Source organism: Clytia hemisphaerica, unplaced genomic scaffold (genome assembly GCF_902728285.1).
Source record: "Clytia hemisphaerica strain Z4C2 unplaced genomic scaffold, Clytia hemisphaerica genome assembly, whole genome shotgun sequence".
NCBI classification, from domain to species: Eukaryota; Metazoa; Cnidaria; class Hydrozoa; order Leptothecata; family Clytiidae; genus Clytia; species Clytia hemisphaerica.
In genome coordinates this window covers 1073778-1096521 of record NW_027103900.1, presented here as the reverse complement: position 1 = coordinate 1096521, position 22744 = coordinate 1073778, and the positions used below count along the sequence as shown (strand labels likewise).

Here is a 22744-nt window from a genome sequence, read left to right as displayed (position 1 = left end):
TACGAAAATAAGTTATAAGGCGAGACCAATTTGATTTGTTGTTGTACGGGCCAAGCTACCTAAACAGAGGGTCGGTCGGTCGGCGAAAAAATAAAATAAAAGTAGAATTTCACCTATGAAATCTCATAAAAAGGCAACAAAAACTACTACATCATGACAAAAATGCGTAATAGAAAACAAAAAGGCACAAAATGCTCGAATTCATGGATTAAAAGAAAATTTGAACATTAAATTCTCAAAACCTTGGAAAAACTACAAACATTTTGAAAATTTGGGAGTCTGTAAAAAGCAATGAAAATAAATATCTACACCCAAAATGAATTTTATTTTTATTTCGATTTCTGGAATTTTAAGGTCGGTCGGGTCCGTTAAACAACTAATCAAATTGGTCTCGCCTAACTTATTAAATAAATCTTATGGATTTTCCTATTGAAAAGTGTCGTTTCAAAGGCATGACGGATTCGAATTTGGGAATAAATTAGAAAAGAGAAAGTGTTCAAGAAGGCTTTATGATTGTCTTTTTTTCATTATAGAAACAATAATTAAAATTACAATAAATAGAGTTAAAAAAAACAATAAAAATTCTTGATTTTCACTTGTCATAGAAAGATGGTTGCACTGGCGGTGACCACTCTGTCAAATATTCCAGGGTAAGTTTGTTAAAGTTAAATAAACACTAGGGACGACTCCATATACAATGGACTCCAAAGTTAACTGCACTCTACGTTGATCCGTTCATTTTGATCGAGTTCTATTATCTCCTAACAGAATATGACATGACTCAAGATTCAAGATATGGCTTGGTTGCTGTATACTTGTTATGAGTGTTGATTGTTTGTACCACACCAAGCTCACGATCTGATGGTGGTACCGAATCGTTTAGCTGCTTGTTCTTTGGCCAAATATTTTGGGAAGACACAAGCATCAAAAGGGTTGGATTTGTAAATCTCTTGATAATGAGTCATTCCAGAAAATGCTGACTCATCGTTATTGTTGGTATGTATTTTATATTCTGGTTTAAACGGTTTCACTTTCTCGTGTCCGATTTTTGATTGATAGCTACTGCGCATGACCGAGGTGTCGGAAAATCGTTCACTTTTCGGTGGAAGTCGTAAATTATCGTCGTATTGTGCATCGTATAAAATGCGGTCGACTTTTCCTGGATTTTTGAATGTGGATGAATATGACGATTTTCCTTCGATTTTAGCGGAAGATTTTTTGATCTGCATTTGTCTGATACCCCCGACCCGTGGTTGAACGCCGAAATTTTGAAACACGTCCTGATTTGTAGTTTTAGTGTCGAATTTTTCTTTAGGTGGTGTGTAACGATCTAACTTTTTGATTGTCTGTACTTTCTCTGTCACCTTTGGCAAGGAGTTGTAGCTCATCATCTTGACTGTTTGAAAATCAACTGGAACGTTCATACTAAGATTGATCAAACTTGGATGTTCAGGGAACGTTTGTTGCCGTGCGCTTTTCGCTTCGTTTAAATCATATTTATAATCAGATCGATTTTGAGTTGTACCCGAGAATTTTCCATTCTTGGTTAAGTGTTGTTTGGGTTTCATTGATTTGGTGGGTGTTTGTTTTCGAGGTTGTTGAAAATGTGTTTTGTTGGTTGTCATGGAATCTGAAATTTCTCCGTCTGTACCAAGTTGGACATTATCCTTATGTGGAACACATTTGGCAACGCGCTCCCCCTTTTGTCCATCATGCACTGTATTCTTATAAGATTGTTTTGGTATAGCAGACAAACCTTCGTTTGGGTATAAGAGGTTATACGAGAGAGCTGGTTTTTCGCGAAATGCGTTTTGAGCGATTTTTTCTTTTTTTGGAAAGTTTTGGTGATACTCGGTTTCCGAATTGAAGTTACGTGATTCATCGGTATTCGGTTTGAAAGTCGTGTTTTGTGGAATGGGTTTGACTTGATTGACTTTATGGACTGGATATGAATCTTTGTATACTGATTGACCGTTGAACAGGCCGTCGCTCAGTTTCTCGATCTCTCCTTTGAGCTAGAATGCAAAATTTTTGAAATATAGATATATCAAAAATAGCTTTTAAAATCCTAAAACCTCTCCAAAGAATCTGTGGATACTTTAGGTTTTTCATAATAAACAACTGACCTTAAACCAATTTTGCAGTTTAGGCACTTTGGAAGGCAAAAGTTAAATTACAGTAAGTATATATTCTACTTACTTTACACGGTTTCATTCGGTCGACATTTTCAAAGACTTTGTATGCCATTTGTTTTTCAGTACGCATGTCCATGGGTGGAGGGTTTGGGTCACGTGGTTTTTGAAGTGGTCTGATTGGTTCCACTGGAATAATGGAATGATAATGACCGAATTTCGATTGATAGTCGGATACCATCTTTTGTTGACCATTTTGAAGAGCGAGGCTGACTGAGGGTTGTGTTTTACGACACCCTTTGTGGCGGTGAGGGCGTCTAAAGAAAGATCATCATTATTATTTGTGTTTAGTATTAAAACTTTTTCATGATAGTGGCTACTACCGTACACGTTTTTTATAAGAACATTCGATTAGACTTCGATGACCAAAATAATAAGAACAAGTTAAGAACATTTTTAGGAGCATCCGAAGGCTTCAAATTTTGGATGTTCTTATAAAAAACGTGTACAAATGGCAGCAAAGTTATTAACAGTAGTAAAGTATTAAAGATTTCTCATGGTATTTTCAGGTTTTACAAACTAGATCCCAGCCTCTGGAATTAAGAACCTCGCCTCGAAATACTCAGGGCTTGGAAGGGGTTACCCGGGAAAGAGGATATACGTTTTTTATAAGAAAAATCTATATGAGAATATAAGTAGGCCCGGTGGAAGCGCAGAGACTTCAGCTTTCCCGCACTTTTGAACAAATGAGATTTTTTTCTCAAATTCCTAGCGAATTTCATCTCATTTGAGTCTTTAGCCTCCCCACTTTTACGGTTGTTCCGCCGGGCCTGAATTATAGCTTCGATCGCCAAAATACTTGCTTACCCACAATCACACAGTTGGCAGATGCATTTCAAACCACGTTCTTTCAAAAGCCGTTCTGTTTCCTCGTCAAACATTTTTGTGCTTTTGTATTTTTTCTCACTAAAATTACATTTCCTAAAAATATCAAATTTGTAGCCGTTTACCACATAAAAATCTTCTATGAAAAATATTATGCTGGAAATAATTTAAGAGTCCTCCAGAATATAGCTTCTTTGTAAAGTCTTGATCTTTTTTCAAAATCAAAACTCTTACCTTCACCTAAAAACATCGCTGAGATTTATGTAATTTATTTAGTGTAAGGGACCCTCCTGCAATATCGCACTACATCACACTGTGTCAGAAAAATCTGTGGCAACAACCCACCTCTAAAAATGCATACAGTTATATTACAGGATAAGTTTCTCAAATTCTAACTGTGATATTTGCGTTAGTACTCTAGTCTTGGTTTTGCTGATCCATCTGTAAATTCATAAATAAACAAAAATAAAATTAACTCTAAAAAGTGATGAGATTTCAACTATTTCTTGTTGTTTTTTATCCAAAACAAGCAACAGATTTTGATCTTTCCACAAATACATGAAGACTTTGAAAGCTTTTCTACGTAAAGCTATTCTACGTATCTACATAGCCTCTTGGACTTTTCTTCTGAGAAGTCGTATCAAATATACTTTAAAAAAAACTTTTTTAACAGAACTAAACTTTCACATGAACCATCCAAACTGTAAATTTTATATTTTGCACGTCTTTCACATAACCTGTCTTCTGCCATATTTGTATCTATAGTAGCTATGAGTAACCAAAAATAAAATAATCTCTACGAAAATAATTGGCTTTAATTGTTACTTCAATTTTTCTTTCATGTTTTGATGACTTGATTACCCACAATTCTTATGGGAAATTCCATCCGTTAAAGTCATTCTTATAAGTTAATTAAAGTGATATGACAAATAGTATCAACAAAATGCAATGAGAAGTGAATGCCCCTTTAATTTTGGAATTTCAGTATTAAGGATTTTCCGCTTTATTTATAAGAACACCCAAAGAAAATTATTGAAGCCTTCGGGTGTTCTTAACTTTTTGAGTTTTAAGCCTTTAAATTCTTATTTTGGCCATGTGAGTTTTTTTTTTCCATTTTCCAAATGTAAGAAAATAGGTGTTTTATGGTCTGCAAAGCCTGTAAAAATGTTTTTAACTTGTTCTTTAACATTTTGGTCATCGAAGCCTTATGTTCTTATATAGTTTGTTCTTATAAAAAAACGCTCACTTGGTGTAAATAGTTTCTCCGCTACGGTAATGTGTAAAAATGTAAAGATGTGGTGGGTTAGGATTGTGGGATTTGTGGCGTCTGACCGTTCAACGAATTTTACAGGGGATGTTTGGTACTTCATCCCCCCCCCCGAATCCTAGGGGGTGGGGAGTTAGACGACTTTTTGAGTGTCAGTTAGTTAAATCGTACTAATGCTTTCTCTCCGATGGTAAAATGGCCATCTCTTCAGGAGTGTCAGCAGTGTGGGTGGCTACAAATATACGCCATCGAAATACCAAATAAGTGTGCCCTCTCAAATGTTATGTGTTTGTCAGCAAGGTTAGATGGACGTGAGTTGGTTACCACAATTATAGATAAAATGTTGAAACAAGAGTTGAAGTTCAACATTGCCTCTCAACCTTTCCATTGTTTTGTCCATGATTGCAGTCTTATATCTAAGCTAGCATACAAAGTTTTTAACAATTTATGGATGTAAATAACAATGTAAACCTAATGTCCATTTTAGGCTGAAGAAGAAAAGATTTTGGATCTGTATGCCGGGAAAAAAATCCTCGCATGACCTAATTGCTCGTTTTCTAAACCCTTTTTTAATTACCTTTAAAATCGATGATCTATTAGTTGAAACAAAGAAATTCCCTATTATTTTAATTATTCTACGCCCAGTAAGATAATGATCAACGAGGATTTTACTTTCGATACTGTAAAATAGTTCCGCTTTTTCTTGACTCACTGTATACAAATTCTTCCTCCAAAATAAAAAATGTCAAAAATAAAGTCAAATAAAAGTCAAAAAAAGTCTTGAAAAAGTCAAAAAGTTTCTTGAATGGGTGGATTATAGTGGAGCAACATTTATCGGCGGTTGGTGTTTTTGGAAAGATTTGGGTGGAAAACTTTGGGCGCCCAAGGGAGGTGGGCGTTTTTGTCGGGAAAAAGTCAAAATGAAAATTTGAAAAAAGTCAAAAAAAAGTTAAAAAGTCAAATAAAAGCCGAACATTCAAAAAGTATCGTACACCTTTTTTCAAGTGATTTACCCCTCGTATTCAGTTTTCCCTTTTGTATTTATATCGGAATGTTGAGCTTTAGCCTCAACCAAATGTCTATTCAATGTCGAGTTTCAATTTAAATTCTTCAAAGTGGAAGAGTTTCCTCGAGGTTCATCTACACCAGAAAAAATAAATATATAATTTTTTCTGAAATAGTCACAATTTTGACCAGTTGTGATTTTTCCCAGTCTGTGAAAAGTGCCTGGTTGCTCACAATAAGACACCCACTCGGTCCCAGACCGTTTAAAAAGTTCGTCAATTTTTTTCCTCTCAAGCCCCTCCCTTCATTAGTATATCGATTCATTGATGGAGTTTCCAATTTTCCATATTTGGTACAATATGTGCTAATAATTATTCTCCATCGCTGGATCATTCCAATATTTCGTGCTCGCTTTACCGATATTGATTATGTATTTCTTGTCATGTGGATTGGTATATTTTACTTTCTCGAGGTTTCATTAAAATTGCTCCTTTTTGACTGCAATCATTCGCGTTCAGACTGGACTCCAAGATGGTTGTCTTTCATGTCGCTCTTTTAATTTTCTGTCTTGCGCCTGGTGCATACTCTGAAGGAAAATGCCCTATAGCAGGTAATAAGTATTCACAATGCGAGTTTATTTTTGGTGTTTTAAAAGATCATCTCATCTAGTCTTTTTTCTTCTTTCATTGTTAAAAACTTTTAGGGCTTCTATGCCCAACCCAACCCCTCTGTTGCGAGTATTAACAAATCAGAAGCCTTTCTCTGTCGGAAATCTGTAATATGTCTGTTTGTGAAAGTTTGCTACAGACATGACGATGTTTCATGACTTTGATCTATACTAAATCTAATTGGATACCCGTTAGCAGCAAATTTTCATTATGCACATTATTTTTGTTCAAGATTTATATGATGATATTGAAAATTCTCTTGCAAATTCACATCAATTGCATGTGTTTTATTTGTGTTCATGTCATAATGTCCCAATTTTGGTTTATATCAAATAATTTGTAAATCTTGTAGGTTCGATTTTCGAATGTCGAGTAAGTCTTCCACGCGATGACCGACTGGATAAACCACAATGTGTTCAGAAGAGGTACAAAGAGACTCTAATGCAACGCCATTACTTCAAGCTAACAACGCCCGTACGCCCTGAAGATGAAAACCCCACCCATGAGCCTCTCTTTCCAACCCTTGATCAAGAGAATGACGTCATTTCGGCAAAAGCAATGTTTGGAGATCTGGATGCTAAATGGTTCGCTAATTATTACGGTATGGTGCGGACTTTGAATGCAACAGCGGCTACTCTGCTCTCATTGGTCAAGAATAATCCAATGAAAACATACGCCGATTACAAATATATTTACCACGCCTTCATGGGCACCATTCAGGTAATTTTCTTTTCTTTTATACCAAAACTATTTTACGTTATTTACCTTTAAATACGATATGAACTTTTTCATCTAGAGAGATTAAAACAAGTTTTGGGCCAACATTTTACACTCATCAAGTTTTATAAAACAAACATAACAAACTATACAAAGACCTTAAATGTTTTAGCTAAGAAATCCTTTTTTGAAATCGGTCACTAAGCTACAGTGAAATTGCTTTATTTTTAGCCTAAAATGAACCTATAATTATCCTTAATTCGTAAAAGATTTCTAGTTCCTTTAACAATACCTTATTAACCTTGCTGCATATCTCGAAATTTCCATAACTTCGTGCGTGTTCAAGTTATGGAGACTCCATCCACTATATTATGATTACTCTTCTCTCAAACAAACAGAAAATCCAGCAATTAGGACCAGAGCAGTTCTCACTACCTTCACAAACACCTTACTTCACGGACATCATTGAGAATGGGAGATGGCAAGAAGATAAATATTTCGTCCAACGAAGGTTGGCTGGTCAATGCCCGTATTTTATAAGACGTGTCACTAAAAACGAGGAAAAAGGTACCATACAAACGATTTATTTGAATTCAAAGGCTTTCATTCATTTCATCAACATGCCCGGGAGGGTATTCATGATATGCACCATTGCAATGTCTTCTATGGAACCATCAGCTGATTGGTTGAAAACGTCACTTTAACTGATTTTACGTCACTTACAACCAATCAGCTATTGGGTCCGCGATGTAATGTCAGAAGACTTTGAAATGGTGCATGAATAGTGGAGTCTCTATAACTCGAACGGGCACGAAACAAATTTGTTTGAGTTAGGGAAGTTTCGAAATATAGAGACGTTTTTATAAAAAAGTGTTTACTGAAGGGATCAGTAGACTTCTTCGAGTTATAGAGGTAATCAGAGTTAGGCTCTACTGTATTAGGTTTGCTGGGTGACAGATATGTCAAAACCGAAGTTAAAAAATTGACCCTTAATTGCTGTTTTATGGTTATTCTATCCCAGTTAAGACTTTTAAGGACCCTTATGGCACATACCCGACACTATTTTGACTACCCTCCGTGTAAATAGAGTGCAAATGATATACAACAGTATTACTCCAACTCTTTTATAACGAAGTGGATCTAGCAATTGCAAGACAGCCAGTAAAACTTTTTAAGTTGAAATTGTTCCAGCCCAAATTTTAATGATACTAAAAATATTGCAGTCCATTCCACTCCAGTCCAATGCACTCTGAGCTTTATTTTTTAGTCTATAACACGAGACTTTACCCACTTCAAAATACTTTTTCAGATATTGGCTTCTCGTTGGATAAATTGAAAAGTATGCTGAGCGAAAATTTTGATTGGAACTTTCATCTCAAACAGAAATATGGAAATGAAATGAACAAAGTAAGTTAGACGAGTAACTAAGGGGAGAGGACATCCCTTGATACATAAGGGCTTATTACTAACAAAAATCTTCGAAGAAAGGGACTGAAAAATTAGAAAAATTCCCCGCATGAGCCAAGCAACTAAATCTGTCTTTTCTTGTTATAACTGATGTTGGACCCGGTGAGTTTGTAGGGTAAAAAAAGTACTGTTATATGAATATAATGTTTTTGTCAAAAACAGTGGCAGTTTCATTGATTTTTCTCAATCAAGGGAAACGTTACGACGCTCTAAAACATCTATAGGATTAAACCACCTCTATGAGTGCTATTAAATGGTGCATGAGTCACGATGCTCCTAGGTCCCTATTGGCGGTATCCAGTCAAAAGCATGCCGTAACGAACCTCTCCCTCTGGAATGACCGTACACACCATTTTTGTCTTTTCAGCTTGTGAAAGAGAAACGTGTTTTTGTTCTATACCACGAACACTATGATGAACTGTCTCACACTAAAGATATTTTGGATACCAACCCACATGACAACATCAAACTTGAACAAACAACTTCACCCATAGTGCTTTTCGTGCTCACCGATGAAAAAGAACTCGAAGTTGTCGCCATACAAATGGATTCAACTAAGAAAGGTATGAATTTGACCAATTTACTTTGTAGTTAATTTACCGATATTTTATTATTTCCAAAATCCTCAAAATCATCTATCCAGCAAAAATATTAAAATTTCTGACTATCACGTTAAAAACGATAAATTTTACTTACTTTTAACTCGCTTCTCCCTAAAAATGATCGAATCAACTTAGTCAAAAGTATGAAGATCCACAAATGTTGTTAACAAATTATAACTGACAATAAAATGAAACTGACGAAAACGGGGAATGTTCTTCAAACTATATTATTTACCGAAACGCGAGAAAATATACGAGGGCTTTCTTTTCACACTCCTCATTATCCATAATTTACACGTTCTTTTGTTCTTCATTTTTCTTAAACATTCTTGATAATTTCTTCTCAATGAAAATGTTAAAGTGTTTTGATCAACCATCTTTCTCCATGACGATAAAGATTCATTCAAAATACAAAAGTTTCCAATATTACAACAACATTTTCCTCAAAACATAATTTCCAGCATATGGTCCTCGAATAAATGGTCCCCTTATCAAAACAATTACAGGGATCCCACTCCTCCTAAAATTCCTAAAATAAGTCAAAACTTCTAAAATCCTCCTAAAATTCAACAAATTCTCCTAAATTCCTAAAATCTGAAAAATTTATCAAGCACGGTAGCTGATTATGTTTGTATATTTGTATAATCAGACAAGAAAATAAGATTGTTTCCTCATTAAAGTCAAAACAAACTGCGAGCAAGCTACCTGACATTGAAACAACATGTTTAAATTATTTTTTTGCACTGAAATATTTGAAACAAAAGCCTATGTTTATTGAAGGAGTGCAGACTTTATTCAACAAAGAGGGCTCAAATGTTTAAGAGCAAGGTTTGGTGGTTTGCGCCCTCGTCTGTGAATTTTTTACTTGAGCATAAGCTTTATTACAATACAATGCCTTTCCCTATTAATCTACTATTCTTTTGTTTCGTTTAACCAAAAATAAAAAGAAATTATGAACGCTGACAACCATTTTCTAACTTTTCATTACAAAATGTTCTAAATAATCTGTCTTGCCATTTACTTTCATCTGCTATCATCGTCTATTTTTTATCTATTCAATTTTTGGAAGATCTCAAGATGAGTTTTTTGCAGTGCCGTAGGAAGCAATTTCATATTGGGGGTGGCTGAAGTTTAGTGACACCAACCAAACCATGGTTGGCCCGAGGGGAAAATTTTGAAAATTTGAGCTCGAGATTGCTTGAAAATGCACTCAGAACAAAATGCTTTCGAGAACAAATCAAAAATTATAAAAGAAAAACTTTGCATTTTGCAAAATAACCATTTTTGAAAAAATTATTGGGTGGCATAGGCCCGTTGCCCCCCAGTTGCAACAACACTGTAGGTAGCTAGCCTTTTGTTGAAACAGTAGCGATATCCTTTCTTTTGTTGCTTTGAATAAAATCAGTCAATATTGCTCAGCCTGCATCTCAAATTTGTCCCCAGTTTTTCTAATTCAAGTTGCCTTTTGTTAAGATTTTTGAGAATCTAAGTTAGCAGTAAATGTGCCTGATTATTTATTTTAATAAGTTGATAGTATGCTTTAGTTTGTTTTTGAGGCTCAACTATTATGACTAGTTTTATTTAGTTTGTGTCTTAGGACACTTTGGTCTCCAAACCTGTCGTCTATTTTTTTATCTTTTCAATTTTTGGAAGATCTAAAGATGAGTTTTTTGGTAACTAGCCTTCTGTTGAAATATATTTTGTTACTTTGAATAAAATCAGTCTATGTTGCCCAGATTACATTTCAAATTTGTCCCAAGTTTTTCTAATCCAAAATGCCTTTTGTTAATATTTTTGACCTTCTAAGTTAGCAGTAAGTATGACTGGTGATTTAGCCATAGTGAGAGAATTTCTTTTAGAACGAATAATAGTTTACCAAGACATAAAGTAATTTTATTTTTGTTACATTATTTCAGTCTTCCTGTGGGTCATTTTTTTTCTCGGTAGAACATTTTTCTGATTGCTGACTTGAAGGTCGATTTTAGAAATTTATTTCTTAAACTTTCCTAAAATCCTCTTAAAAAATTGAAAATTCTCCTAAAATTTGACCAAAATCCTCCTAAAATTTGTCCTAAAATTAAGATATTCAGGCGTGGGATCCCTGAACAAAGCCATTTCTTTGTTGTGTTACAACCTTAATGGAAACTACTTCTCCGAAGAAATGTGCTCAGTTGCGCAGTCCTATAAATAACTCTACTCTAGGAAATTCCGAGGGGGAACCCCCGTACTGAGGCAAAATGGCCTTTTTCACACACTCGAAAGTTCCTCAAAGGGGTTCAAAAGCCATTAAAAAGCAGTCCAGTCTATGTAAGGGTTCCAAAATTACCAAAGTCAAAAATCAACTCTCTCTAAGGGTCATAAATTCTTGAAATTTGGACTAAAAATTGAATGTTTTGACTGAAATTTAGGCGAAATAGTCACTCTAAGGGTGGCAAAAACTTCAAAAAATGGATGAGCTGGCTTCTTAGTTACAATTGTTTAATCATTAACACGAGAAACGATTGTAAGTAAAATCATACATTTTGGGTCGTTCAAAATCTACAAGTAAGTATTTTACTTAAGGTATTCCCCAATCTTTTTGCGAGAGCTGAAAGTACAGATTTGGGCAAGAGCTTTTTCAAAAGGAGCCTCTAAATCCAATGATATTAATTATTATCGGAAAAATAGAGAGACATATTAAAAACAAACCTGAAATTGCTACACGGTCCCGGGAGGGGGGCATTCGATTATTAAACGACGGCATGTGCCGCCAAAAAATTGCTTTCAAAATCGGATCCTTACAGTGCAACCTTTGAGCAGTGAAAGGGTACCCTTACAGTGCATTTTACCGAACGTTTCTCACCCTTACAATGAATTTTGATTGCATATCTTAATTTGTTGAAGCCACCCAATAATGAATGATGTCGTCACAAAGTGTAAAACAAATCAAAATGAGTGCGAGTCAAAACTATGAAGATAAATCAGATTTTTACTGTCAGACTTGCGATTCAGCCTTCCCCAAACACATCCTTACAGTATATCCAGCTAAAAGAAGACCCTTGTAGTGCGCTCTATCAAAATTACACCCTTACAGTGAATTTTAAGGGTCTCGAAAAACCTACTCTTAAGGGCGGCACATGCCGTGGGTCGGACCATAGGGGTACACGGTGCAATCGGCATAAGCTTTGGGCAATTCAGTGCGTATTATAGATTTTATCTAAATTTATTTTGATTTTTAGATTCACCAGTGTTCACACCAAAGAGCTCGCCATTAGAATGGTCCAAAGCTAAAGGTCATGTTGAAATCGTTGAAATGGCCACCTGTCAGTTGATTGGTCATCTCTTAGAAACACATGCAACGCAAGAGATCATTTGTAACTTATTTCCACGTCATTTGGGGTCCCTTCATCCTTTACATCAACTCATGACCCCACATTGCCAAGGTATGAAATCTTGTCAAGTTTCTTTAGTTTTATTTATCGAAGGGTTATTAATGACTATTAATTAACTTTAATACATTCTTCATTCAATCAAGGGATTGAACATTTTTCAGCGCAATTCTTTTTTTCATTTTCATATTCATATATATTCATTTACACATCGAATAATCAAAATTTTTGAATACAGTTGACGCTCTTTGATTCGATCTTATTGGAATTCGAATCATCGAAATATCGTATATCTGTAAACGGGAAACTCTCACAAACGATGCTCTACTATATCCATACGCTATTAGACGAAAAACGAATAATCCATGACCAAAATCCAATTCCCTCTTCAAAATCAAAGATTTGAAATTTGATTTTCTCTCAAAAAGGTACCTCTCCCGTTGGAGGTTTGGGACTAGCTGCTTTATTGGATGTTGAAAGATACATGCATCGATTATTTAGTATTGGATATGTCGGCTCACGGCAATATGTCAACAAGTATTATGAGGAGCAAGATTACCTGAATGCTGACTTCAATCACCAACTCAAGGTAAAGTCTAAATTAACAACTTTAACATATTTATATAATTGATATCTACGTGACGTGACCATTAAACAATCATTCAGAACACAAATATTGACGATCTATTAAAATTAGTCGTTTGTTTCTTATAAAAAACATTTAGAAACCAAAATTTCATGCTCTTGAAATATTCTTTCATATTCAAGACTTCGTGAGCAAAAAAACATCCATCTCGTCAAAAAATTGAGTAATTTGGCTAAGAACATTAATGTTTGCTTATTAATAGTGATTCTTGTAGATAAACATGCGTTTTTTGAGCCAACAAAATTTTTTTGCGAAAATCTGCTTGAGCCATCTTTTACCTATGATAGTACCCTACTTTCATGCAAAAAATCATAAACAATGAAAGAGCCAATCTCGAGAAAAGCTAATACCTAAGTAATTGATAATGTGCTTATAAAAAAATATCGAATTTGGCCAGTTTTTCTATAAAAACACGCCAAGCAACCAAAATGTCATGTCTAAACACACATATTCTTCAAAAGTAAGCCCTAATGAGCAAAAAAAACATCTATCTCATAAAAAAATTGAGTAATTTGACTAAGAACATTGATGTATGCTTATTAATAGTGATTCTTATAGATAAACATGCGTTTTTTGAGCCAACAAAATTTTTTTGCGAAAATCTGCTTGAGCCATCTTTTACCTATGATAGTACCCTACTTTCATGCAAAAAATCAGAAAAAATTAATGATTCAATTTTTCACAAAGTCCAAAAAAAACATTTGTTTAGTCGTTTTTTGGCCCAAATTTGCCCCAAAAATTATTTTTTCGAAAATCGGGCTCCGTCACATTCGAGGGTTTATAGTTACACATCTTTGTGCAAAAAATCAGAAAAAAAATGATGAGCCAATCTTGAGAAAAGTTGGTAACAAGTGAACGAACGAACGAACGGACGGACGGACGGACGGACGGACGAACAGAGGTTAATTTATAGGACCTCCACCGGGGAATCCAAAAAGGGAAATAGTTTAAAAGAAGGATTTGGTAGAAAAACCTTTGTCCTTAGCCTCATTCCAAAGTCCGATAGGCTCTTTGTTTTTCTCTACTTAATGGCGTTTCTATACTGAGAATTGGGTCAAACGTTAGCTGCCAAAACTTTACAATGTGATATTGTTTCTTCTAGCGCAATGGATTAGCGGACGAAGATTTGATTCGATATCATCCATATCGCGATGATGGTAAACTCATTTGGAATGAAATCAAAACTTTCGCCAAGAAATACGTCAAATTGTGAGTCAATATTCTTCAAGGTTATTTATGCAGTGGAGTCTCCATAACAAATTGTGAGTCTCTATTCTTAAATATTACTCAAAACTGAACAAAATTACGTACCTAGAGCCACTTTTCGTGCTATCAGAATCATGAAAAGCGAACTAAACGACTGGGAACGTGTCTGATCGCTAAACTATGCCAATCCTGCATTTGAACAGGATAGTACATTACACGAGTACGTCCAATTTCATTTCTTAAAACCTACTATTTCTCTTTTCTCTATTTTTTTTTCTATTTTTTTCCCAGATATTATAAGTCGAATGAAGACGTCATCTATGATAATGAGCTACAGGGATTGGTTAACGAGCTTTCAGCTGATGGAACAGCTCAAAATGGTGGAGGGAAGGTGAGAAAATTTTGAATACTGTCAGAATTGTTTCTGAGCCTTTTGATGGCGACAGAATTGTTTTATTCTCATCATCGGCTAGTTTTTGGAACAAGTTAAATCATGAGCAGTCGAAGAGAGGTACCATAAGAATAGTAAACAGAGTTAAAATTGTTAAGAAAATTAGATTTTTTTTGCGTATCTTTATGGATGGACTTGTGTATTTTGATCCCTCTAATCTTATGTCACATTCTGCAATATTTTTAGTACAAAGGCTTCCCTGGCAAATTCACCACCACTAAAGATTTGGAGACGTTCTTGACGAGGTTCATTTGGTTAGCAGTGAAGCACGCCATCAACAGTTACCCCCTGATTCCTTATGGCGCGTTCGTGCCCAGTGCTCCGACAAAATTGTATGAAAATCCACAGGCTACACATTACGCACACAGTCTACCAAATGCACTGGTCGTTTTGGTAAGTTTAATTGAAAAGATCGGTGAAGATGTAATTTAGCACCGTAACGAGTCATTCATAGAGAACTTACGCAACAATTTTCTGAATATTTGACACCCTTTCCCGCATTATTCGCTGATAGAAATGACGTTTCTCAAACAATAGACGTACTCTTTTCGTAAACCCTCTCTCCCCCTTCGCTGCGTAAGTACTATATGGATGGTTTCCAAGCACCAAACCGTACTATATTTGAAGCTTACCTTCTCCTATAGATATGTTACAGTTGAACCTTAGAGTCTGCCCTTTGTAGAGATTGAATGAAACGAAAAAGGTTTCATTGCAACTGCTTCGACGAATCAAATAGCTTAAATTGATCATGTGACGTTCGAAGACTCATCTTGTCCCTATTTGATTTACTGTTAAGAATGCAAATGAGTCGTTCCAGTCTTCTTTTGATCTACATCCTAGAAGAAATACTGAATCCACAGATCTGTAAAGCCCGAAGGGCTAGATTTGCGGCCTTGGTCAAAAAGTGAAGCTCATCTTTGGAAGGATTTCCTACCAGAGTCACGTGACTAAAATATGCAATTTCACCGGTTTGAGAGATGTGAAATAGCGTTTGCCGCCTACTTTTTTTTATCTCGCGCTCCGAAAACAATTGAAATGCTAGATCCTATCCATCGGCACGAAATTTAAAAAGTCAAGTTTTTGCTTCACTTTTTTTTGCTGGAGAAAGCTTAAAGTTGCCTATATAGCCCTTCGGGCTTTACAGATATCTGTGACTGAATCCCACTGAGAGTCTTGTATTTTAAAAGCAAGAAGATTCGTTGAAAACGAGTATAATAGCGGGTCGAATTCATCCATTACCGAGTTTATGTATGTGTGTTTTTCTGTGACTGAGAACGACGGTAAATCAGCACTTTTACCGTCCTTGGTTCTGCGGGTTTTTCCAAATCGCTTCAGTCACTCTATTGTTCTCAAACTTGCAATTACATAAACTCGCTAATATCTCTTTAGACGCAAGAAGTCTTGACTTTCACGCTAGCCTCGTTTCGCGTTAACCGATTATTTGACTACTCAAAGCTAATGTTGGATAAAAAAGCTCGATGTCTTGTCAAGTCAACGTACAACAAATTGAATTTGTGCGTCCAGAAAGAATTGGAGGCGAGAAACAAGGCAAGATATGAGCGTGGTGATTTGACTTATCAGTTTATGGAACCCATATGGTTACCCAATAGCGTCCATAGCTGAGAGGATTAAGATTGTGAAGCAGGCTGGATAGACAAACCAGAAATGTGATCTTTTACGAGACTAATAATTTGTGATATAAAATATATATTTTGAAATACGTCCAGCAGCTAATTTGTATTTTATTTACAACAAAATATTTGTAAAATACCGTGATAAAATAGAAGAATCAAAATGATAGTTTGTCTTTTTGAAATATTTACAATAAATTTTACAGTCAAGAACCCATAGAACAGGAATGAATATTACATTTCTTTATAAATATCAGTTGAAATGGACTTATTTACATCAATAGTCAATAGTAAATCTATACGATATACAACATCAAAAATACTTGTAAATCAGAAGAAGGGAAATACTTGTAAATCAGAAATCTACTAGTACAATAAAATATGTTTCCTGGCTTTTTTTCACGTGCCTATTTCCAGTTACAGGCATGAAATAGCCAAAGCCAACGACACGTGAAGTTTTAATTGCTTCACATGCTCTTAATTGAAACTGGAGTAATTTACCAAAAGAATTTTCGACCATCATCATTAGTTGGCCGCCAAGATATAGAAACAACAACATTATTATGAAACTTCTTGATGGCGTTTTAATAAGAGGAAGGGACTCGTTGGAATGTAGGAGGTCGATTAAAAACCAGACCGCTTTTTTATCAATGAACGTAAATAGTAGAGGCCACTATGTCTTCCCGTGTGCAGCAGCTTGTGCAAAGGGATTTTATGATTGAATATTGTTCCTTGAATGTAGAAGATCAAAATTTGAGAGGTGGGGCCGGGTGTGACCACCTGTTGCCATGGAAACTGACGTCATTGGTTACTATGGCAACCAAAATAAAAAGTCGTCAAAATTGAAAAATTTTTGTTTCAGTCGAAAGAGCATGAAAAACTGATAAAGAAAAAGGTCACAACCTATATCTGAAAATGAATATATCAGGAGATATTAAAGAAATAAGGGAAAATGACGTCATAAAACGATGACGTCATCGAAAAATAAAAATTTGCCAAAATTCAAAAACTTTTGGTTTTTTGGAAAAAAGACCCTCCAGGGAACATAAAATATTATTACGAAAACGTTTGAAAATTCGTTAAAAAAAGTCTATTGGCCAAAATTGACAATTTCATTTTTTGCCTGTCGAAGGTTGGAGCTTGCCCAAACACATTACAGGCAAAATTTAAAAATATCAATTTTGGCTCATAGACTTCTTAAAAAGGATTTTCAGACTTTTTCGTAATAATATTTTTTGTTCACTGGAAGGTACTCTTTCCAAAAAACCAAACCAAAGTTTTTGAATTTTGGCAAATTTTTATTTTTCGATGACGTCATCGTTTTATGACGTCATTTTGCCTTATTTCCTTAATATCTCCTGATATATTCATTTTCAGATATAGGTTGTGACCTTTTTCTTTATCAGTTTTTCATGCTCTTTCGACTGAAACAAAAATTTTTCAATTTTGATGACTTTTTATTTTGGTTGCCATAGTAACCAATGACGTCAGTTTCCATGGCAACAGGTGGTCACACCCGGCCCCACCTCTCAAATTTTGATCTTCTACTTTAATGGGATAAATTTTCGCGGGGATTAAATTTCGCGGTTGAGCTCATCCGCGAAATTTTAAGATTTCGCGGGGATTAATTTTCGCGGATGGCACTATTGGGGGAGTTCATCCGCGAAATTTTAAGATTTCGCGGGGATTAATTTTCGCGGATGGCACTATTGGGGGGCCCCGAAATTTAATCCCCGCGAAAATTTATCCCATTAAAGTAGAAGATCAAAATTTGAGAGGTGGGGCCGGGTGTGACCACCTGTTGCCATGGAAACTGACGTCATTGGTTACTATGGCAACCAAAATAAAAAGTCATCAAAATTGAAAAATTTATTTTCTCGATTTTATGACTTTTACTGTCAAATCATGCATATTGGTTGTTGAAATACACATTATTTGCGCTCCTTTGATGCAAATAACCACTCAAATAGTATTTATTTGACATATTTTGAGTTTTGTTTAGAAATATTTCGCGGATGGGCCTTTTTCAAATTTCCAATGGGACTTATTTTCGCGGATGACACCCAAATCCGCGAAATCCGCGAAAATTAATCCCCGCGAAAATTTATCCCATTAAAGTACATTCAAGGAACAATATTCAATCATAAAATCAGAAATTCATTCATTTAGAAAGTAAATCCAGTCGCTTTCCGTCTTTCCAACAACGGAGCCCTAGAGAAATACGGTACTTCGGTCTATCATATATAAACATAACGTAATATTTTATACAGACTCACCCAAAATAGCCTGGGAATTTGCCTTGCACTCATGAAATGCAACATCAAGGAATCCATTCATTTTTCATATGAAAGTTACTGCAATAAACGAGATAGCTACAATACCAATCAAAACTACCAAAGCAAGGGTTATTAATTTACATGTTCGATCGCATTTGATCTGTCGGACATCGTCCGAATGTCGATTCCGTCCGGTGCATGCTTGAACTTTCTTCACCCAAATCTGTTGAAAGAAAATATATGAGATTTCGGTTAGGAGTTGTGAAAACTGAAAAATATAATAACACCGTCACACCGGTTTGTACAGGTTCAAATACCGGCATAATGACAAAAAATAAGGCCAAATACCGTCACCGTCTGATTTTAAAATGCCGTTTTCCCGTCTTTTCTTGCGTCAAATCCCGTAATACCGTATTAAAAAAGGGCCAATCCCGTCACACCGTAAAAGTACAACCCCCCCTTTGATAGCATTTATATGCAAGCAGCCATTTTCGAATATGACGTCATTTATATGCAAAACTATGTAAACCTTGCTTGGTAATCTATGATTTATATGGACAATAGCTGCTTGCATATAAAATGACATCAATAGCGAAAAGATCTATTATATTTTGTTATGATAGAAAAAGCACTCAAATAAGAGTTCAGAATGTATTGGAAGCATACAGGAAAATAGCTTTAAGCTATTGGCCTTTATTTATTTGAGTGGTTCAATGAAAATATTTCTTAGCTATGCCAAGCCCTTTGCGAGAATAGGTTCAATTGCTAATCTTAGGTCTACTGGCATAACATGATTACGTATTTACCATTGCATTGTGACTTTCCAGTATCAAAACGGGCGGAGTGACAGAGCATGATGCTAATCTTACTTATAGCGTGTGGTCTTTAGAAAATTGAGATTTTTTTTATACATATGTACAAACACTACAGCTCTTAGTTAAGTTCTTAATTATGAGAAGCTGTTCATTTAAAAATACGATAATGAATGAGCTAATTGGATATCAATCAAAGAGGCATGCAGATTTAGCTCGATACTTCCCAGGCCAAACATGCACAATAAACGTGATTTGCACGTGCATTTCATCTTTCTTTCAATAGCCCGATTATCAAACTTCCCGCACATGCTTTTTACTAGTTCTTTTTCGATGCCATTTCAAGATTTCCTCAAAGATTAAATTGAAGATTTAGATACCATAGTTTTGACTAAAAGTGGGTAAACACTATCCTTAATACCTTTAGTTCAGCATACCTTTATTATCTTAATTCAAGAAACAAATTATTAAATGTGTCACTCTATCATATCACCAATGTTTCTTAGCACACAAAAGTCCTGGTGAAAATTAGTCGGGGGAAACATTCATCGTACCCGTCATTTTTTCAGGGTCACTTTTTCATCCCCCCCCCCCCCTTTATTGGAAACGTTGGAACTTACGAAGAATAGTTCTTTATATACAGCTGAATATCGCTAAATCGAACTCGGACGGGGAACCTTTTTTGTTCGAATTACAGAGAGATTCGATAATTGTAGAAAGCATTTGTGAGTTTCTCGTTGATGGGGACTGGGGATAAGTTCGAATTATAGAATTATTCGAATAATAGAAGTTCGAATAAGCACGATTCTACTGTATAAATTTCCTTTTATATTTTGCCGGACACCAGCCGGACAAAGTTCACATCCGTAAAAAAGAAGCTAAAAAGAAAGTACCAACCTCGTCAACGTTAATTGCGACACCTGTGGCTTCGCTATAATTCGGTGGTGCGTCATTCAATATCAATTCTATCAAACTACCATATCTCGGTGGTGGTTGGACAAAGTCTTTACCAAGAGATCCCAAGTCTGCATCAACGTCCATATCAATATGTAGTTCACCTGGTAAAACCGTTATCGTTGAAACGTCTTTGCAAAGACTATTGTCTCTCGATATTCGAGGGTCTTTTGGCACTTGCCAATTATTGTGTTCTCTCGGTATTGAAGTTATATCGATTTCATCAATTTGGCTCAAGTCCGATATACAGTTCCTGGCAAGAATATCGTCTTCAGAACATTCCACATTACATTGTTCTGAATTTAGGGCTTTATTCTCAACAGAATCGTCATTAATTTGTTCACTGGTCCTTTGGTTGCCACAAGAACATTGCTGGTATTCTGTTAAACTATTTCCGCCGTTTTTTAAGTTGTGACAATTTTTTATTATTTTAGTTTTGACCTCAATATTATCAGAGGGTTCTTGAATTATACTTTCATAAGATGGTAAATCTCTTTCATTTCTTTTATCAATGTGGTTACAAGCCATTCCTTAATTCTTTGTTGATAAGGTCACAAACAGGCATCCGAAATAATGAACTTTCTTGTGTTGTTAAATAACTTGATATCTAAAAATAAAAATATAAAAAAGTTTGGTTAAGGAAATATGAAAACTGTATTAAGGATGTATATAATCCATGCATGCGTAGTGGTGTAGTGGTTACTTATCGTCCTTGACTTCTGTCCAGGAGGCTCGAGTTCGATACCCACCATGGCACTACGATTCACTTGGCAAGTGGGTAGGACCCATTCCGATCCGATGCATCGGAGGGCATATCGATCCAACCATGGATTTTCATCAACTCAATGAATATTCTGATCCATCTAAGTTAGATTCACCCGGCAAAAGGACCACTGGAATTATAGTTAGGCTCCTAGTCTGAACCTGTTTTCACGCAATCACGCAAAATGGTTTGCTATCATCACGATCACAAAAATTGCTAAAACTGGTTCATCACGCATAAAGGCCGGCCTCCACTTTCGCGTTTCTTTCTTATTTTATTTTTGCCTGAAGAAAAGATTACGTCATAAAAAAGTTTCGCGCGAACAAAAAAAAAGTTGAAGGAAGTTCTACTTTTTTCAACCGTTACGTCAATTTCGACCAATGGAATTGCTTCATTTTCAAGCGACCAATGACCTTACAAAAACGTCAAAAAGTTTTCACTCATGTCGCGCGAAAGTGGAAACCGGCTTTAAGTAAAGAACAGTAACTCAAATTACGGTATCATCTAGGCCCTATCAGGTATCACATCAAAATTTTGCAAACAACCATCACCAAAGAAAAAAGTGTAATCAGGCCATTGCCTTCATTCAAGACGAAAAAAATGTCATCAGGTTAACCATTAGACGTTTTGTCACTGATTCCAAGTAAAAAAATACCCCTAAGCACTAAATAATCTACGCGAGAAAACATGAAAAGAAAACAACATCAACGCATCTAACCATTACACACACTATAACCATTGGTATTTGATGCGTGATCTCCCTTTAAAAGAATAACACTCATGACCAAAAGCATCTTAACCTCACCCTAATCCTCTTATCTATGGCACTGAATTGAATTAATACTTCACATTTATATAATTTTACACAGCGAGAGTCATTACAATTAGGCACTCATTATGTTGAGGCCGAAGCTCAATTATCTCAAAAGAAACCACACTTTCACATAGTGATCTATATTTAATGACCAGTAGAGCTGTCTCAAGCTACCTTGCCAATAAACTGTTTGGTTAATCGGCAGATGAGAAATAATGAGGAAGTGACCTTTGGATCCTGTCATCTTTGTATTCACCGAGCCACAGATTAAGAAAACAAAAACCGTGGGAACCGCTTAGATCATGTTCAGACGTCAGACGACGGTTTCATACCGCTCCGGTGTGGTATTTGTTACGGATAGGAAGTGTTTATACTCATTTCGGGACGTTTCGGAACAAGAAAACGGAGCCGTTTCGTTCCGATGAAAATAGCGGAGCGTTGTTTTGCTTTATGTAACGTCTTCTTTTGACGTTTCCAATTTTCGCGCTCACAGTGTTTCGGAACCCTTTCGTTTTAGGACGAAACGAAACGTAGCGTGTGAACGTGATCTTAGTATATCAGAAGTAAATTAGGAAGGGAATTTTATAGGGGCATTTATAGGGATCATTTGAAAGTTTTTGCAAGAATAAATCATTTTAGTCAATCCCTTGAAAGTAAAGAAAGCATGAGTATAATATATAAGTCTGTCTTCGATCTTCTTGGAGAGCCTATTCAAATGGGCCAAACTACTCATAGAATTCAACCAGGGGGGGGGGTCCAGAAAAAGTACAGTTAAATTTAAAATGACTTATTGGCTCAGAATTGACTCACGAGATTTTTTCAAGGAAGGCTCAGTAAAAGAAAGCTTCTTGTCCCATTAATAACATCATCATGGAGGCAAAGTACTCTTGTCTCCCGAATAGAGGCCCCCCGCTAATTGTTAAGAGAAAAAAAATCCACCCCTGCTCTTATTAAGACCCCCCCCCCGCTAATTAAATTCGAATAATTCAATATTTTATTATAGTGTAGATAGAGCTTAAGCTTGTTAAAACTTTTCTTTTTGTTAGTCTTGGTTCTTATTTTACGTGTTCATACGTTTCT

General features: G+C 35.6%; 3 protein-coding genes across 8 annotated transcripts in view; 1 reads left to right on the top strand and 2 right to left on the bottom strand.

Annotated features, from left to right (window-relative positions):
• Positions 1-495: 495 nt before the first annotated feature.
• On the bottom strand, positions 496-3195 carry LOC136808841 (stabilizer of axonemal microtubules 1-like). The gene is made up of 3 exons (XM_067065399.1): positions 3000-3195; positions 2200-2449; positions 496-2015 (listed from the first exon to the last, which is right to left on the bottom strand). The coding sequence occupies exons 1-3, from the start codon at positions 3071-3073 to the stop codon at positions 852-854; spliced, it is 1488 nt and encodes a 495-aa protein (XP_066921500.1). The 5' UTR covers positions 3074-3195; the 3' UTR covers positions 496-851.
• LOC136808836 (polyunsaturated fatty acid 5-lipoxygenase-like) lies at positions 537-16214 on the top strand. 3 transcript variants are annotated; one of them, XM_067065390.1, is made up of 11 exons: positions 537-650; positions 6310-6677; positions 7073-7241; positions 7984-8081; positions 8509-8704; positions 11962-12165; positions 12540-12700; positions 13860-13966; positions 14255-14354; positions 14601-14807; positions 15804-16214. In XM_067065390.1, the coding sequence occupies exons 2-11, from the start codon at positions 6399-6401 to the stop codon at positions 16035-16037; spliced, it is 1755 nt and encodes a 584-aa protein (XP_066921491.1). In that variant the 5' UTR covers positions 537-650; positions 6310-6398; the 3' UTR covers positions 16038-16214. The 3 variants fall into 3 exon arrangements, with proteins under 3 accessions (XP_066921491.1, XP_066921490.1, XP_066921489.1); XM_067065389.1 differs by lacking the exon at positions 537-650 and adding an exon at positions 917-996; XM_067065388.1 differs by lacking the exon at positions 537-650 and adding an exon at positions 5783-5899.
• Positions 16215-18202: 1988 nt separating this feature from the next.
• LOC136808848 (uncharacterized) overlaps positions 18203-22744 on the bottom strand; it is a 51736-nt gene continuing 47194 nt past the window's right edge. For all 4 annotated transcript variants that reach the window (XM_067065406.1, XM_067065407.1, XM_067065408.1 and 1 more), the window contains 2 exons: positions 20031-20694; positions 18203-18544 (listed from right to left, as the gene is read on the bottom strand). In XM_067065406.1, the coding sequence (XP_066921507.1) occupies positions 18386-18544; positions 20031-20615 (744 nt within the window). In that variant the 5' untranslated portion in view covers positions 20616-20694 and the 3' untranslated portion in view covers positions 18203-18385. The remainder of the gene's footprint in view (positions 18545-20030; positions 20695-22744) is intronic.